The 17,328-nt window shown below is 36.3% G+C and overlaps 1 protein-coding gene across 6 annotated transcripts in view; it reads right to left on the bottom strand.

Annotated features, from left to right (window-relative positions):
• ALG13 (ALG13 UDP-N-acetylglucosaminyltransferase subunit) overlaps window positions 1–13,187 on the bottom strand; it is a 63,314-nt gene extending 50,127 nt beyond the window's left edge. For 4 of the 6 annotated variants that reach the window (XR_005030344.2, XR_008995305.1, XM_057496030.1 and 1 more), the window contains exons 1-3: window positions 13,048–13,187; window positions 12,051–12,213; window positions 10,510–10,648 (exon numbers count right to left, since the gene is read on the bottom strand). Coding sequence is in view for 3 of the 6 variants with exons in the window: in XM_057496030.1 (XP_057352013.1) it covers window positions 10,510–10,648; window positions 12,051–12,213; window positions 13,048–13,128 (383 nt within the window). In the remaining 3 variants the exon portion in view is untranslated. Of the gene's footprint in view, window positions 1–6,922; window positions 7,420–10,509; window positions 10,649–12,050; window positions 12,214–13,047 lie in introns of those variants that run through there. The other 2 variants (XM_036912619.2, XM_036912618.2) reach the window with 2 other exon arrangements.
• Window positions 13,188–17,328: the final 4,141 nt, after the last annotated feature.

The raw sequence follows: 17,328 nt of genomic DNA, 5'->3' as shown, positions 1-17,328 counted from the left end.
CACCAAAATGAAAAGCTTCTGTATAGCAAAGGACGCCACCAATAGAACAAAAAGGCATCCTACAGTATGGGAGAATATATTCATAAATGACAGACCCGATAAAGGGTTGACATCCAAAATATATAAAGGGCTCATGCACCTCAACAAACAAAAAGCAAATCATCCAATTAAAAAATGGACACAGGATATGAACAGACACTTCTCTAAAGAAGAAATTCAGATGGCAAAGAGACACATGAAAAGATGCTCCACATCACTAGTCACCAGAGTAATGCAAATTAAATCCACAATGAGGTATCACCTCACACCAGTTAGGATCACCACCATCCAAAAGACAAACAACAACAAATGTTGGCAAGGATGTGGAGAAAGGGGAACCCTCCTACACTGCTGGTGGGAATGTAAACTAGTTCAACCATTGTGGAAAGCAGTATGGACATTCCTCAAAAAACTCAATAGAAATATCATTTGACCCAGGAATTCCACTCCTAGGAATTTACCCTAAGAACGCAGGAGCCCCATTTGAAAAAGACAAATGCACCCCTATGTTTATCGCAGCACTATTCACAATAGCCAAGAAATGGAAGCAACCTAAGTGTCCATCAGTAGATGAATGGATAAAGAACATGTGGTACATATACACAATGGAATGTTATTCAGCCATAAGAAGAAAACAAATTCTACCATTTGCAACAACATGGATGGAGCTAGAGGGTATTATGCTCAATGAAATAAGCCAGATGGAGAAAGACAAGCATCAAATGATTTCACTCATCTGTGGAGTATAAGTACAAAGGAAAAACTGAAGGAGCAAAACACCAGAAGACTCACAGAACCCAAGAATGGACTAACAGTTACTTAAGGGAAAAGGACCAGGGAAGATGGGTGGGAAGGGAGGGATAAGGGGGAGCAGGGGAGAAAGGGGGCATTATTATTAGCATGTATAATGTGGCAGGGGGTTGCACGGGGAGGGTTGTACAACACAGAGAAGACAAGTAGTGATTCTACAACATCTTACAACGCTGATGGACAATGACTACAATGGGGAATGTGGGGGGAACTTGGTGATGGGGGGAGTCTAGTAAACAATGTTCCTCATGTAATTGTAGAGTAATGATACCAAAATTTTTAAAAATGTAATTTGTTTTAATTTCTAAAACTGTTTCTTCTTTGTAGTACATCATATGAATACTAGCATTTTAACTCTAAGAACACTCCTTCACATTTCAAACAAATGAGGTATATGCTTGGAATATTTCTAAAGCATGTATTACCTGTAATATACAAAGTATAGTTGTAAATGTATACGGGACATGATGCTCTTTAGTTATTTAGTTTCTGAGAGGCAACATGGTACCATGAAAAGAGTGTTATGAACTTGATTATACCACTTTAATCTCTCTGGGTCAGCTTCCTCATTTGTAAAATAAAGGAGATGGGCTGCATGATCTCTAAGCACCCCTTCAAGTCTAAGGAACTCTGATTCTGTGATTCAATGATGGATAATAGATTTAGATGGTCAAATTAATGATCCACATTAACCATGAAAATAGCCTATAGAGGAATTAACATTTTAGCAAAATGTAGGTTTGTCTCGCCCACATAAAAATGAGTAATAAATCTTGCATTACTAAATGAAAGAAATAGACCTAGATTTTTAAAAAGACAACAAAACTTGTAACTGTGGGGTGATGGGTATTAACTAAACTTACTATGGTAATCTTTTTGCAATATATACATATACCAAAACATTTTGTTGTACACCTTAAATACAAGTATATAAGTCAATTGTATTATGTCAATTGTATCTAAATAAAACTGGAAAAAATAGAGATAACAGACACATGTATATAACAACTTGCGGCAGAACGTGCTGAAAAGACAATCGGTATTTTAGAAACTAATAGTAAATCATTTATTTCAATTATTTTTAGCACCAAAAAATATGGGGCCAATTCAGGGAATACGTCTACTCTAGATAACTTCTTTTTAATGTCTTTCATTAATTAAAAATATGATGGTAAAGTTTTTTAAAAACACTTTTTAACAGCACCCTCAACTAGAACCCATCACTTTCTTTCATGGTAGACATTTAAACAGAATTAGTAAGGCACTATTTGTAAGGGAACACAATGGTTCTGCAACAAAATATGGCCACACAGCCCTATTCAACCTTCTCCTCAGGTTTTATGAAGACAATAAAGACAAGGAAGAATTGATTTCCAGTAAAGCAGTGATCCTTCTCAGATATACAAAACAGAAGAAACATTACCAAGAACTACTTGCTTTCATTTTCTTCTCCTCCCCACTTCTACCTGAAGCATGCTAATATAGATAAGAAAAAAAGGAAAACGGTACTTGTTTAAAAATATATCATATTTACACAGAAATACTGAGGATTTTTGTTTTGGTTTCATTTTTGATTTATGTTATTTGCAATGTGTCATCACTCTATAGACAGACGGAGCACTGAGGAAAGGGAGAATAAAGACCAGACCATTCTTTTGTTTTGATGCACTACAAATACCCATTCACTTCAATTTTCTATAACCCCAACCAGAGACTGAATATGAATTTAAATATGAAATTCAGTGTCAATGAGGACTTTGCTTTCTGTATTACTTAGGACTGTCTACTGTGAATTCTAGGGAAATATCTCTAAGACTATTCCTATTTCTTAAAACAAAAACTCTTAACCAAGAGAAAATGTCTTATTTTGACATTTATTTTCAAACATTCCACATAATTGGTTTTATGTCTTAGAAATCACCAGTGAAGGAAGTTAGTTTTACTAATTCACAAATGGGGAAACTGAGATCCAGAATATTACTTAGGCTAAGGATTTAGGAATATTTTTCACTCCTAAATTTGGTGCACTTATTATCCACCCACTTCACACTGGCAGTGGAGAAACAACCAGTACGTTCTGTACAAAAGGGAAAATGAACAGTGAAAAAGATGCACTATGTGGCTTCTCACAGACAGCTCCAACAGTGACTACGAGCTCAGGAAACAAATACTTTAGAAGCACACTTGACAGTTAATAAGTCAATTACTGTACAGGTTTACCAAATAGCCTAATTCAGTATACCCTAAAACTAATTACTAAATTCCATTTAGTTCCTTTTACCAATTAGGAACAGTGCTACACAAGCCATTATAGGTTATAAATACTGGGTTAATAATATGAAGGTTAATTTCAAAACATGTTATTTGCTTATGTGTTAAACTTAATGAGAAAAGTTTATAATTTGCTGTATTATTTTAAAAACTGGGAATTACTAAACTTAAATGTACTTAATGAAAGAATTTAATTATAAAGGAGCATAATAATTATAATAAGCAATGACCTATAATTCCTACAATCAGGAATGAAGTTACTGAAGTGGGCCTTAGTCTAAGGATTCTTTACTTAGGGCCTCAAGGCACCTTTAAACTCCCTGAAATTTCATTCACTGCAAAATGTGTATATGTGTCAGTAGGGAGAAAAGCAATAGTTTTAAATATTTTGAAGGACTGCACAACCCAAGGAAGCTTAAGAACTACTGCCTTAAAGAATAGGACTGTAGCCATTAAAATAAAATCAGTGTCAATCATAATAAATAATTTTGACCAGAATGTGGTAAAAATTCATAAAGACAATAAAGATCTAAAAGTTTCTGAAATATTAAAATAGATGGTATATAACAATATATAAACCTCTCAAAATATTTTTCAGGGATTAGTATCAATCAAGAAGCATATATTCTACATTCCTTTTGGAAGCTAACTAGATTTGCTCGCCTTTTGTCTAGTCACCTACAAAAATTATAAGAATTAAAAGACCATACAATATTAAGATTGCGCTAAAATATTCCAGGAATTAACCAACTAACAGGGAACCAAATTAAATGTCATTCAACAGTTATCCTTAACCTTTCTCCACATAATCTTTTACTGGAAAACACTATAGCTACTGCTTTTAATAAACCGAATTTACACCACGTTTTACCAAAATATCTCCAATAAGCACCATTATGACAGACCCTTAAATACCATTAAGACATTACACAGGATCAGCACTGCTATGTTTTAGATGCTACTCCTGTAAATGCTTGATCCTACAAACTCACCATACAATGTGAGGGACACATCTTCCTCCTGAACAAGAGACATAATACTTCGGAGTCAAGTCAAAGACTGTATGAAATAAGTATGTGCATGATGACAGTATTTTCTAAAACCAGTACCTACTCCTAAGCAAGATAATGAGAAAAGAATATTAAGTTACAAAAGTACACTTATTTATGGAAAGCCTACAGTGTTTCAGGCAGAGGCTTCAAGAATGAATAAAACATAGTTCATCCTCAACTACACTGTATGAGTGTTCCTCCAGGGCAGGAATCCTGTCTTGAGTCCTGTGATACAAAAAGTAAAGTCTTACTATGCATTTTTGTTAAAAGACTAAATGAGGAAATAAATGGGTGTGAGACACTTAGGAAGTAAAGCTCAGAATACATGGTGACCAATACAGAGTTGGGGATTAAGAGTTAAAGCGTGGTGGACTGACTAAATAGTGACACCATTATTACCACTAAATGGTGATAAGGATCTCAGAAGGATGAAAAGGAGAAATATGATTTTAGTTTGGGGCACATCAAGTTTAAGGTGCCTAGAGAGTTAACAGACAAACAACACCAACAGGCAACTGGAAATACCACTCAGAAAATCAAATCAGAATGGAGGACTATAGATAGGGCAATCAGTAGTAGAAGCTGTGGAAGTGATAAAAACACCAAGGAAAAATAAGTACATTAAAGAACAAAAATAGAACCTAAAACACAAATATTGAAAGAGAAAACAAAAGAACCAGTAAAGAACTTCTAACCAGGTAAACCTACCGGGATAATTTCTCCACATGAATTTTATGATTTTAAATGGCAATGTAAAAATTGAAGTATATTAAGTATCTGTGACTATCATACAATCAAAATTTCTTGTAGTAGTCTTCTGATTTCAAATATTCTCTTCTTATCCCCATAAATGATGGAAATATAATTCAGTGTTCCAATTACAATTCCAAAGCCATCTTTTGGACACTTCATTTAACATGAAACTCCTTTTTCACATTATGCTCTGAGCCCATTCTCCTTATTTGTAAAATGGGACAATAGTAACTATTTCATAGGGTTATTGTAAAGATTAAATGAACTCATATGTGTAAAGTGCTCTGAATAGTACCTGATATATTACTAAGCACACAACAGGCATTATTTTTCATTCCCTACTCCCCCACAGAAATGTGAAACTAATTATACAGCAGAAAATTGATTACTGCATAGCTATCAGGACTACCCATTCCAAATTGTTCTCAAAAATTAATTTCCAATAATTCACCGATACATCTCATTTCTCAGACTGTGTAAAGATTTTTGGTCATCTCTGCAAATTTTATATGTGAACAAATCACTGAGATTAAGTGCTTATACCATAATAAAGGGCCAAGAAAATTATCTAGATCACTGCTAGTCATTAATGACTTAGTCTAAGGAGGAGTTTCTAAGACTAAAAATATAAGAGTGAACATATTTTTACACTGCCCTGTGTCTGCATGATTTGCCATTAAAGGCGTACAAAGTAGTGCTCTAAGGTGCCTGAAATTAAAAACACCTGATAGTACTTTCATATACTTTCTTAACTACCACCAAATCCTACTAGCTCTTACTTTTCCTCCCAAATTGTAAGCACAGTAATCTAAAATCCTTCCTATCATCCTATAACTTCACATCATCTTTTATCTACTCCAACATCAACTTTCTATTACTTTTCCACCTCTGAACCTATCCATGATGCAAATTTCTCAAAATACTAACCTTTCTCTATTGCTTCCTTATTCCTGGAACTCGAAATACATGCAGCAGAAAGCTGCTATTAAATAAAGTGCACTCCACTTACTCATTGCTTTCAAGAACCTGAAGCTCTGTCTTGTAATAACACCAAACTGATTTTACTCCACTGAGCAAATTATTTCTAATAGAATTTTGATTATCAATTTTTTCGTAAGGACCAATGCCATGTAAACTTGGCAATTAATTCATCTTTGCCTCTTTCCTTAAAATGAGTGGTTTGCATCAGGTATATTTAAAATTCTCTTCCAACTCCAAAAATCTAGTTATTTGTCTTAAAGCCTTCACTCATTCAATCTAGTACCAGTCCCACTCAGGGCATCTTGCTAGATTTCAAACACTCAGGAATCACAGATTTCTAAGTCTGAGGTAAGGTTGTCATACACCAACAGAAAACTTAAATACGCAAAGTGTTCAATTCCAACTGAAATGAGCTGAACAGCTTCTGGAAATGAACAAGTTTCCTCTGAAGATTAAAGTAACTAAACACTAAACAAAACTATAAAGAAACAAAAAGCTTACACCATATATTATGGTATGGTAGAAAGAGCACAGGAGTAGGAGTTGAGGAGCTGCTTCTAATGGCAGCTCTGCCAAAGGCTGTTAGACAAATCATAACCTCCAGCCTTCTTTCTCAACTGAGAAGATGAGATTGGACTAGACGATCTTGAGGATTCCCGCCAAATCAAATTGATGCGAAGATATCCTTTGATTTTTAAACCCCACAACTGATATAATTCTCACAAATATATAATCAAAGGGATGTCATTATACACAGTTGACACCATTAGCTTAAGCTTCTGCTAAACAAAAAAATGGAATCTAGGTTATGTATTCTTAGGGAAAGAAAAAAGCCAAGGATGTGGGGCCCTATGCTGCTTTTTAGCTGTCTGATGTTTTAAGTAAACCCTTTCACTTGTTCCTGTTTCTCTATGGTTAGTCCTTCATGACATAAAATGATTAAAGATTGAGTAAACATAAATTTTAAGCCACAATTGTTTTTCTCAAACTAGAGAAACACTTTAGAAGCCCAGAAATCAAATTCAACCCATATATTTGAATAGGGCCTTTACTACAACATAAGCACATCAAAATACTATACAATTATGATTATGGTGCTGTGAATTCCTACCCATATAGATGAAAATTACTCACTTTTAAGCTTATTCTCAGCAAAATTTTAATCCAAGTTGGCTTCCTCCTGCTACCCAGAGTACTTCTTAGCCACCACCTTCTACCATTAATAAGAGTTTATTTTTAATAAACATTAGCTTAAGTAAAACACAATCAGGAAAATAAATCTACAAAAACATCACATAATGCATCCCCAGTCGAACGTTTAGAATATTCAACATTTTGGGATAATATTTGGAGGGTGGATTTGGAGGGGGTTTTTTAAGTGTTCAGAGTTTTAAGTGTTTATTTTTGTAATCCAACAACTTTATCCAAAAATGCAGAAAATTTTTCTGGCTGGCCAGGAGGAAAACATTTCAGTGTTGATAAGTCCATTGACTGTAACAGCCCAGGAAGTGTGCTAAAACAAAAGAAGAAAAATATTATATAACATGGGAGAAAATCCCATAATTCATCTGCTACCCACTTGATGACTGAATCTAACTTCCAAGCACATTGTGATGCTTCTCAAACTGCACATGAATTTTAAAGTATTTTAATACTACAGATATACATACTAAGATTAAAGCAGCATGAAGAGACTATATGTCAATATCAATCCAACACATACTTTTTCTCTTATGTCAACTGAAAATATTTCAGAAATGTTATTTCATAGAAGATGTGGTCACATGGCTTTGGAACACTTCTCAGGACTGGGCATATGTAATCAGAAGTAAAATTAATTTATGAAAACAGGATAAATGCAACTTAAAGTAACAGCTACCAGACAAGAACAATAAGCTGGGGAGACTACCAGACCATGCATGAAGATTGTGGAAAAACTTTTTTTGCCAATAATTTGCTATCATAAATACATATACAATTAAGCAATGCACAGCCACCATGCACATTGGTAATAAGGTCCCAAATCACAACATACAGCTATTCAGAAATTTAATTAAACCAGTCACTTAAATTAGAACAGACGTACAACCACCCAGCCCAGATTTGGGGCAAATAAATGATATACCTAAAACAAAAATACAACCAATTACTGATTCTTATGGCATTTGTGTGTATGACTTTCTTGAAATTAAAATAACAAAAGACTTCTAAAAAACTGTAAAAAATGAATAAAGTGGAGACTTGTATAGCTTCCTCTCTTCAACCAAAGTAAAGAGGATATGTTTGTGAAAACAATGTTTTCTCTTTTTTAATGTACCGACATAAAATCAAAGGTGATTCAACATTTAGAATGAAAATACTCATCAAAAGTGACTGGGCGCAGGGGGTCCATCAGGTGAGAAATTGGGGATCAACAGAGGTGAGACTTAGAACCTCACCCCCTCTGTTTTGAGAGAAATCTTCTGCATCGTGGATGTTTTGTTGCCCTTCTCTAGCTTGGATTAATACTTAATCTATAGGCACAGACCTGATCATCTACATTTGCCCTCTTATAGCACTAAATTATGTTTTCTACCTTTATCTTGCATCTACCTACCTCTTCAGCATTTTATTAAAAAATAATAAAAATAATAATAAGGGAGAAATGTGGGATTCACATATAAATCAAGTATAAAAATCAAACGATCATCATATCTGACTTGATTGTTTATAGTCCATGATGCGTGGTCAAAACCGAAAGTTTCTGTGATATGACTGCCCTTGCACTGTTCACCATGTAAGAACTTATTCACTATGTAAGAACTTGTTCACCATGTAAGAACTTGTTCGTTATGCTTCAGAAGATTGGAGACTGTTGAGAATTAGGCTTGGGGTTGATTAATGATTGTGCATTGAGTCCCCTATACAGAATTTTATTGTTGTTAACAACCATTTGATCAATAAATATGAGAGATGCCCTCTCAAAAACAAACAAACAAAAAAAAAGTGACTGGGAAAAACTGATTTGCATAATCCAATTAGGAAAGTGAGAGTTTATTCTCTTTAGAAATGCCTGTTAACCACTAATAATCTCAACTACCCAGGGACAGATATGTCCATTATCTGAAGCCCACATAATTTTGATTAACTAGTTTCTCCCCTGACTCACAATCCTTTCTAGAATGGCTTCTATTATTATAAAACCACGCTGACATTCCCTCTTCTCCATCATTATAGGGAATAGGACACCAACAACTGCTCTTGAAACAATCAATAAATCTGTCTCCTCTCCATGAGAATAGGAATCTGTTTTGTTCAGTGATGTATGCTAAGTGTCTATAATAATGCCTGGCACATAGTAGGCACCCAATAAATATTTAATGATAAACAGCTGTTTATTTTTATTTTAAATTGCCTAAGAGACACAGTAAAGTTGAAAGAAAAGCTCAATATGTTCTAGTCAGTTTCTTCTAAGATTCATTTATCTTAATTTCAATTTATTTTAACTTAAAAATTATCTATTTTGTAATACTTCACTGAGGTCTTTACTTTTTACAACATCAAATTAGGATAGCTTTTAAACTCAAACAATTGGCAATTACTGACCTGACCCTTTGTCAAGCTTCTATTGTCTCAAGAAGCATTAGTAAGAAAACAAACCAGCAATTTTCTTCATCCTTCCATTGTGATGCTGATCAGTTCTTGCAGAATTCTAATATACTTCTAGAAAATAATACTCCTTACCATAAAGTAATGCCTCTGCTTAAAATATTCCAATGGCTTCTCATTAAACATAGAATAAAATCATTACTCTTATATGAGCTGTCCCCACCCAACCTCTTTTTATACTACATTCTTCCTTGCTCACTATACTTCTGTCACACTAACTTTACCTCTGTTCCTCAAACGCACCAAACTCCAAGCTCAATCCTAACTTAGGGCCTTTTGCAATTGCTGCTGTTCTTTCTGCCTCTAGAGCTTCCCATTACTAGTTCTTCCTTGTCACTGAGGTATCAGCTCAAACATGATATACCCAGTCATGGCTTCCCTGAATTTATCTAATTAGTCTTCACTCACCACAGCCATTCCATCATCCTGCCTTATTTTCTTCATAACACATTTCACCATGTGAAACTATCTTGATGGCTTATTTATGAACTGTTTACTAACTCCCACAACTAGAACATAAGCACCATGAGAGAAGGGACTTTTTCTCTTGTATTTCCCCTGTACCCATAGCACCTAAGGTAATGGCTGCCACTTATTAGGTTTAGTTGAATTAATGAATGAGTAAAAACTTAACTTAGGGATTCCAGTGCATTTACTGAAAGCAAAACTTCAATTAACAAGCAAATGCATTCCTTGAATAACGAAAATCTAAACAAATTCAAAAACTATATTCTTGTGACTTGCATGCCCAGATGAACATACATACATGTGCACACACACACACACAGATACTCACATGCAATGAAATAGGCGCAGATACTTGCAAGAAATACAACACAGAAATGACAGTTGAAGTGGGAAAAGGTAAGAGGTCAAAAAGACAGAAAGGTTAGGCAGGTGGGCAAGAAGAGCTAGGGAGAGATTAAAGAGGTCAAATCATCAGCCTCTAGCATACCTGCAGGTACAATAGAGGAGATGCCCGTCTTTGTGGAGCTGCTTTGCCAATTCCAGCTGATGATTGTTCATCAACTTTTCGTTTACAACCACTATAAGTGGCTTTCCTTTTTCAAGAGTCTCTAAACAACTTCCTGCACCTACAAAAATAAATCAAATGTGTTAATACAGTTTTAAAAAAAATTAAGGTGTTGCACCAAGCTTTACAGCTAGGACTCAAAAGATAAAAAACTTAGTCGCAACACTACAATCCAGGCCTTTTAATTATATACATTTAAAATGACAAAAATGTAATTATCAGTTGCTCTCTAATGAAGTGTTATAAAACTGACTTGAAAAACATATTCTTTACCACTGATGACCCATGACTGAGTGCTCTGCCACCTGCCCTCTAGTACTATGCCCTAAGTATGAGCCTCGAATCTAAATCAGACTCAGGTTCAACACACTGTACATGAAACTGACTGCACTTCCATTCAAACACAAGTAGAAAAAGCAAGCCTTCAATAGTAAGACGCACCAATAAAGAAAAATTTGTAACACTGTTCATGATTCTGCCTGTGAGGTACCACCCTAAAAATAGTCAAGAATAAATCTCCACTAATGTGCATATATACAATACTTGGGTCAATTCAACTTTGAAATCTAAAATCATTTAGCTATTTTAAATGGGAGCAAAGAGACTGATAAGTGACTAGGCAAAATCTTTAGATGACGCTAGGGTAGTAGTTAAAACAAACTCTAGCACCAGACTGTTTACCATTTACTGACTAGACAAGTTACTTAACCGCTGTGTCTCGGTTTCTTCCTGTGAAATGCAGACACTACAGTTCATAGGACTGTTTGGGAGAATTCAACAAGTTATATACACAAAGCATGCAAAACCATACCAAAAGCTGTTACTATCGTATACATTTCTAATCACCAAATCTGGCAGTAATGTCTATTTCGAAAGACCTCTCTTCAAACTAGGCTTTTTAAAAACCAAGAAACTTACTCCCTTACTTTTCCAGCAGTCAAAATTGCAATCCTCCCCAAAAACAGTTCTTTTGAAGGTACTAGCAATCTAACTACAACAGGATGGTTCTCTAAAAAGCTAGCAATGAGTTACACAGTATGTGATTGTTAAAGAACATTTTTGAAAGCATTCATTTCACACTCAATTTTAACAAAAATGTACAAAATCTTTCAAAGCTAATTTCTCCATGACCAATCCAATCAATTAGCTGGCTGAACACTCCTGCAGCTTAAGCCCAAATATCAATTTCAAGTTTGACAACTCTTTGCATGTGTCATCAGGTAAATTATTTTGCCCCTCTGTGTTAAGGGTTTCTTAAAGTTGGGTTATAGTGATTTAATTTTTCTCATCCTTCTATCACCCAGAAACAAATTCTCTCCACTAATGTTCTCAATTGTTATATTCGAGCATTACATTCAAAAGGGCTACAGTGAGTTCCTCTAGTGACTTGACTCTACCTCAAAAGTTAAGATTTGTTACTGTCTACCAAAAACCAAACTCTTTAAGATTCTAAAACACTTTACCTGCATGACTAATAACAAGATCTGCTTTCTCAAGGTCTTCTTTCAAGGAATTCTTGTACCTGTAAACATCCAGAGTAAATGACTCGGTACTGAATGGCTCAGGTACCACTTTTCCTCTACCTATTTGCAGGACAAGCCGGTTGTAACCAAGTCTCTTGATTATCTAAATAGAGAAAAAAGAAAAAAAACGGGCTTTTTCAACAGGCTACTGTGAAAACAGCAGTAACAACGAACCCTACGGAAGTTTTCCAAAACGACTTTTCCCTGTACTGGGCCCGACAAGTTACCTCACTTAGCCGGAATGGACGTAAGCGACCTGGCTAACCAAGCCGTGAACGAACTGGCCACTCGAGAGGCATGAGATCAGGCAAAGACTCTGAAAAGGGTGTCGAAAACTAGTGAGGAGACCAAGTAATTGGCCCGCTCGGCCTCCCGGATGGGGCTGCGCCAACCACGAGCCCTGAAGAGAAGGCGCGCTCAGAGCACACCGCGCGCCCAAAAACGCCGGCCGCGAGGGCGCCTGAGGCGGCCAAGCGCGGCCGCGGCTCCGGCTGGGCGGGGCTGAGGGGGGACGACGTGCCTGGCAGGCCCAGCGGAGCGCGCGGAGTAGGCCGGCGCCCACCACGCGGCCCAAAGCGAGCCAGCGGAGGAGCCGGCGAGAGCAGCCCCGGCCCTTCGGAAGAAGGGGCGAAGTTATTGGGCAGAGAGGCGGAGGCGGAGAACCCGAGGAAAAAAGCCGGGGGCGGGGAGAAGGCGCTGGAAAAGGGCGGGGGAGCGATCCGAGGAGGCAGAGGGCCCTGAGGGGCGGAGGAGCCGGAAGAGGGCCCAGCCGGGCGCGGAGAGGAGCTAGCAAAGCGGGCGGCGGCACCTGAGTGAGCGCTGCGGTCAGGCAAGGTTACCGAGGCCAGCGGTAAGGCTGGTGGTGGCAAGCTACAAGCCACGAGCGACGAGCGCCCCGAACAAAGACGCTGCCCACCCGCTCGCCTCCCCGACTCACTTGCCGACTGGCGTGCGCCGATACGCACGCGATGAGGTCGTCAAAGCTGGTGGTCCCTACAGTGACGAAAAGACACTTCATCGCGTGAGTTCGTTCCCTGAATCTCAAGGGCCGGATATGACGTAGCAGAATCCAGGCGCGCAGTGGCCGCAGGGGGTGCGGGAGGCGGAAGTCTGCCACGGCCGCCATAGGGCGATGGAAATCAGATCCTTGAGGCAGGGAGGGTGGAGTCAAAGATTACTTATGGCCTACGAGCCGGCCACTGATGACAACCCTTTGCGTGTAAAAGTCAGGGCAGCGTCACGAGGAGGAGGAGGAGGGAATTGACAGACTTAATTTACCTCTTCAAACTTCGTGGTTAAGAAAGAACAGTGAAGCCTCATACCCTATCCTAAGAGTTTACATAATTGGTTGGATACCACAAATCTTTTCAATGATACTAAGGTTTGGGATTCTTTATTTGCGAACATGTTTTGCCCATATACATTTTAGTGATGGTCTTGCCTCAAGTCTGTTGACTGCATTCCAAAAAAAAATGCCATTTCAAAAGCATTGGAAATGGTCTCTTACAAATGTGGTTCTCAAGAATCCAGAGCCCTTATGGGGTCTCTGGGAAGCTGCAGAGTCAAACTCCATTAACAAGTTTTGTGTGTAAAATAGAGGCGTTAAGGCCTGAAACCTACATCTATAATTCATTGAACCCATCCATTGAACCATTTAAAATGTAAAGTTATGATAAAGTATGATGCAATTTAAAGTTATATATTAGCATGAATAAACAGCACAGATAATTACACTCAGGTAGCCAAGTACAGGAGAGGTGATTTCTCAAGACTTCTACTAGCATTAGATCATCAAGTGCTCTTTTTCATTCTAATGTCTTCAGTATTTCCTGATTAAAATCTCCCTTTAACCCATATTTATGCTTTGTCCTGCCTGATCATATACAGGAAGAAAGCTGTGAGAAGAAATTATTTTAAAAGAGAAAGAGGATTGGAGGTGAATTAGGGCTAAAACATATGCTGAAAAAACCTCAAGTCTATTTCTGCTGGATTCTTTATATATCTTGTAGCTTGTTTAATTGCCTTTTTGAGGAGTGGTATTTTGCTATCCTTTTCTTGATGCCAAATTTCATGAACTAATGATGCAGTGCAGCTAAGGTTCATAATGACAAATGTAGAAAGACTGTGGTTAAATAGTAAAACATAAGCATAGTTATATTTTCTGCCCAATAAGACTAATAAACTATGAGTACTTATTAAACTATAAAGACAACAAATATTCCAAAGTATTCGGAAAATCAGAAAGGCCTTTACCTCTTGTGTCTGTAAGACCTTTTCATATATCTGAAAAATATTAAAGGAGCACTGTTTAATTAGCTCATAGAGTGAATAAACATATATATAAATCAAATAGACTTAAATTTCCAGAGAATAGGAAAATTGAACTTATAATTTAAATGTGCTAGACTTAATAAAACATATTGCACAAGCTGATCCACAAATGTTTTAAGAATCCAAGATTACATAATTAATGGAAAATTTTAGCAAGTCTTTTCTCTGTTATATTAGTGTTAAATGTAATACAAGCATGCATTTTATTTTACTTGGGTGTTTTTCCTAAACTCATACATGCTTACTGATCAAATAAATTAATGTTACTTTGAAAATGTTTATAATTATGAAAAATAGAAATTTGTTTTCAACTACATTAAATCCGTATTCTGACAAACTTTATTTCAATAACAACTGTTTTATAGTATAACAGCTTGAGGATAATTTCCAAAATCTTTAAGCAACTAAAAGTTGTGGCCTGACATTAAATTGAGTAAATTAATGGTTAATCATTGCACAGCTACTTTATAAGTAAAATGTTGAAACACTGGTTTATACTAAGCATAATGCTAAATTGATATCCTTTTGCTTCATACTTTGAAATGCTATAGAGAAGCTATATCTTGGAGTTGTGGAATATGTTCATTTTCACCATTTTAAGAAGTTATGAAAAAGTTTTGATGGCTATAGAAAATTTTGTCATGTACATTCTAAAGCTCTGCTCGTCTGTTAAAATGCTTGCATAAATCAGACAGTTCTCAATTATCTACCCTGCACTTGTCTTTTAATAATAAAGGTTAGTGTAACTCCGGGGAGAGGATATCCCGGGGCAAAATACCTAGCTGAAACCGAAATCAGTCAAAGGGAAAAATAAAAGTTTAAAACCCATTTATTGTTTACAAACAGCTGTCCGGGGTCGTCTCTCTCCTGCTCCATCAGAAGCCAGCGAATACCCGTTCCCTCCAACCTCTCAGGTTCAGATAAGCCCTGGGTTGCCCAGGTAATTACCAATTAATATGGAGATGAACTACCTTTCTCCACCCCTTAGGAACCCCTGTTGATATGGAAATGCACTAAAGCCGGGGGAGGGGGGGAGAGAGATTCTGGAAATACTGCAATTTTACCCACAGTTAGCCACTTTGGTTAAAATTTAGAATTAATATAGGTGGTTGAGGGTCTTCAAGGAGTAACAGTGACAGAGAATTACAACAGTATATGTGTATGTACTTTGGTTTTTCAAGGAAAAAGAAGTTTTTTTTCTAAAGCAGAGTTTTGGTTTCCAGACTCCTTTATACTCTTAAAAATTGTTGAGAACCTCAAAGAGCTCTTGGTTATGTGGATTATAATGTGAGTTATAACTATTGATATTTACCATATGAGACTAAAAATGAGAAAGTTTAAAAATATTGATTCATTGGAAAGTAGCAATGATGAACACATTGCATGTTAATCTAAATGACCTAATTTTTATGAAAAATAACTATATTTTCAAACCAGAATTTTCCTGAAAAGAAAAGCATTGTTTCACATTTTTTGCAAATCTCTTTACTATCTGAGCTCACAGAAGAGAAATGGATCCTTGTATCTGCTTCTGCATTTAATCTATTGCAATATCATAGCCTCTGGAAAATACTGTATGCTCATGAAAGGGTGAGAGTCAAAAAGACAAATAACATTTTAGTATTACTATGAAAATCATTTTGACCTCACAGATCCTCTAAAAGAATACAGGAGAGTATAAAAAAGGACAAAGTTTAGAAAGTAAATTTTATTTACCTTGGTTTATAATACCTGAGCCTGAAACAAAGCTATGAAATATATTAAAATGTTTACAGTACTCCCTCAGTTTAAATAGTCTTGTTTCCTTTATTTAGTAATGAATGTTTCCTCCTACAGTATGAAAGGTCATTCTTTAAGTGTAATCTTGCCTAGATAGAGATTCTATGTCTTACAAGAATAATTTTCTATGATTTAAGTTGCCTTTAAAATCTAAAAACAAAACAGAATGAACAAAACAGTAGTAGACTCATAGACACTGAGAAGTGGCTGGAGGTTATCATGGGAGAGGGGTTGGGGTAAGTGGGTAGGGTGGGTGAGGGGGATAAAGGGGCACCAAATCTCAATTGTAATATAAGTTGGTCATGGGGATGGAAGTGCAGCATGGAGAATGTAGTCTGGTTCTGTAACATCTTTCAATGTTAAAAACTGTATTCGGTGGGGGGGGGTGAGGATTTAATGCGTGTAACTATTGAATTTTTTATACTTGAAACCAATATAATATTGTATATCAACTATACTTCAATAAAAAATAAAAATTAAAAAGTTGCCTTTATCATGTCCTTAATAATTTAAGGGGAAAAAAACCCCAGAGCACAGAGTCTCTTCACTTACAATAGTGTTATCTTCTATTTCTTTTCAAATCTTTATTTGTACAGTAATCCCCATCTCATCCATGGTTTCACTTTCTACAGTTTGTTACCCACTTTTAAGTATGGTCCAGAAGCAGATTATCTTGCTGACATATCTTTAAGAGACTAGGTAACCTAGCCTGAACTTTTAAAATACCGTTGAAATAAAAATATTGATTAGTAAACCATTGAGGAAAAAATCTTTTTTGTCCCTTTATCTTTCTAGGTTCTCCACCTGGAACCTTGCAAATTTAGACTGGCAAAAGACAGATCAACAAGAGAAAAGCAAACAGAAGTTTATTAATATGTGCATTATGCCTACATTGTTCTCCTCACTTCATCTCATCATATAGGAATTTTATCACCTCACTTATCGCAAGAAGAAGGGTAAGTACAGTACAATAAGATATTGTGAGAGGGACCACATTCACATAACTTTTATTATAATATATTGTTATAATTGTTCTGTTATTGTTAATTATTGTTAATCTGTACTGTGCCTAATTTATAAGTTAAACTTTATCATGAGTATGTAAATA

The sequence above is a fragment of the Manis pentadactyla genome, chromosome X (assembly GCF_030020395.1).
Source record: "Manis pentadactyla isolate mManPen7 chromosome X, mManPen7.hap1, whole genome shotgun sequence".
Classification (NCBI taxonomy): Eukaryota; Metazoa; Chordata; class Mammalia; order Pholidota; family Manidae; genus Manis; species Manis pentadactyla.
Note: the sequence above shows the minus strand (reverse complement) of the source record. Positions and strands in the feature narration are given on the sequence as shown.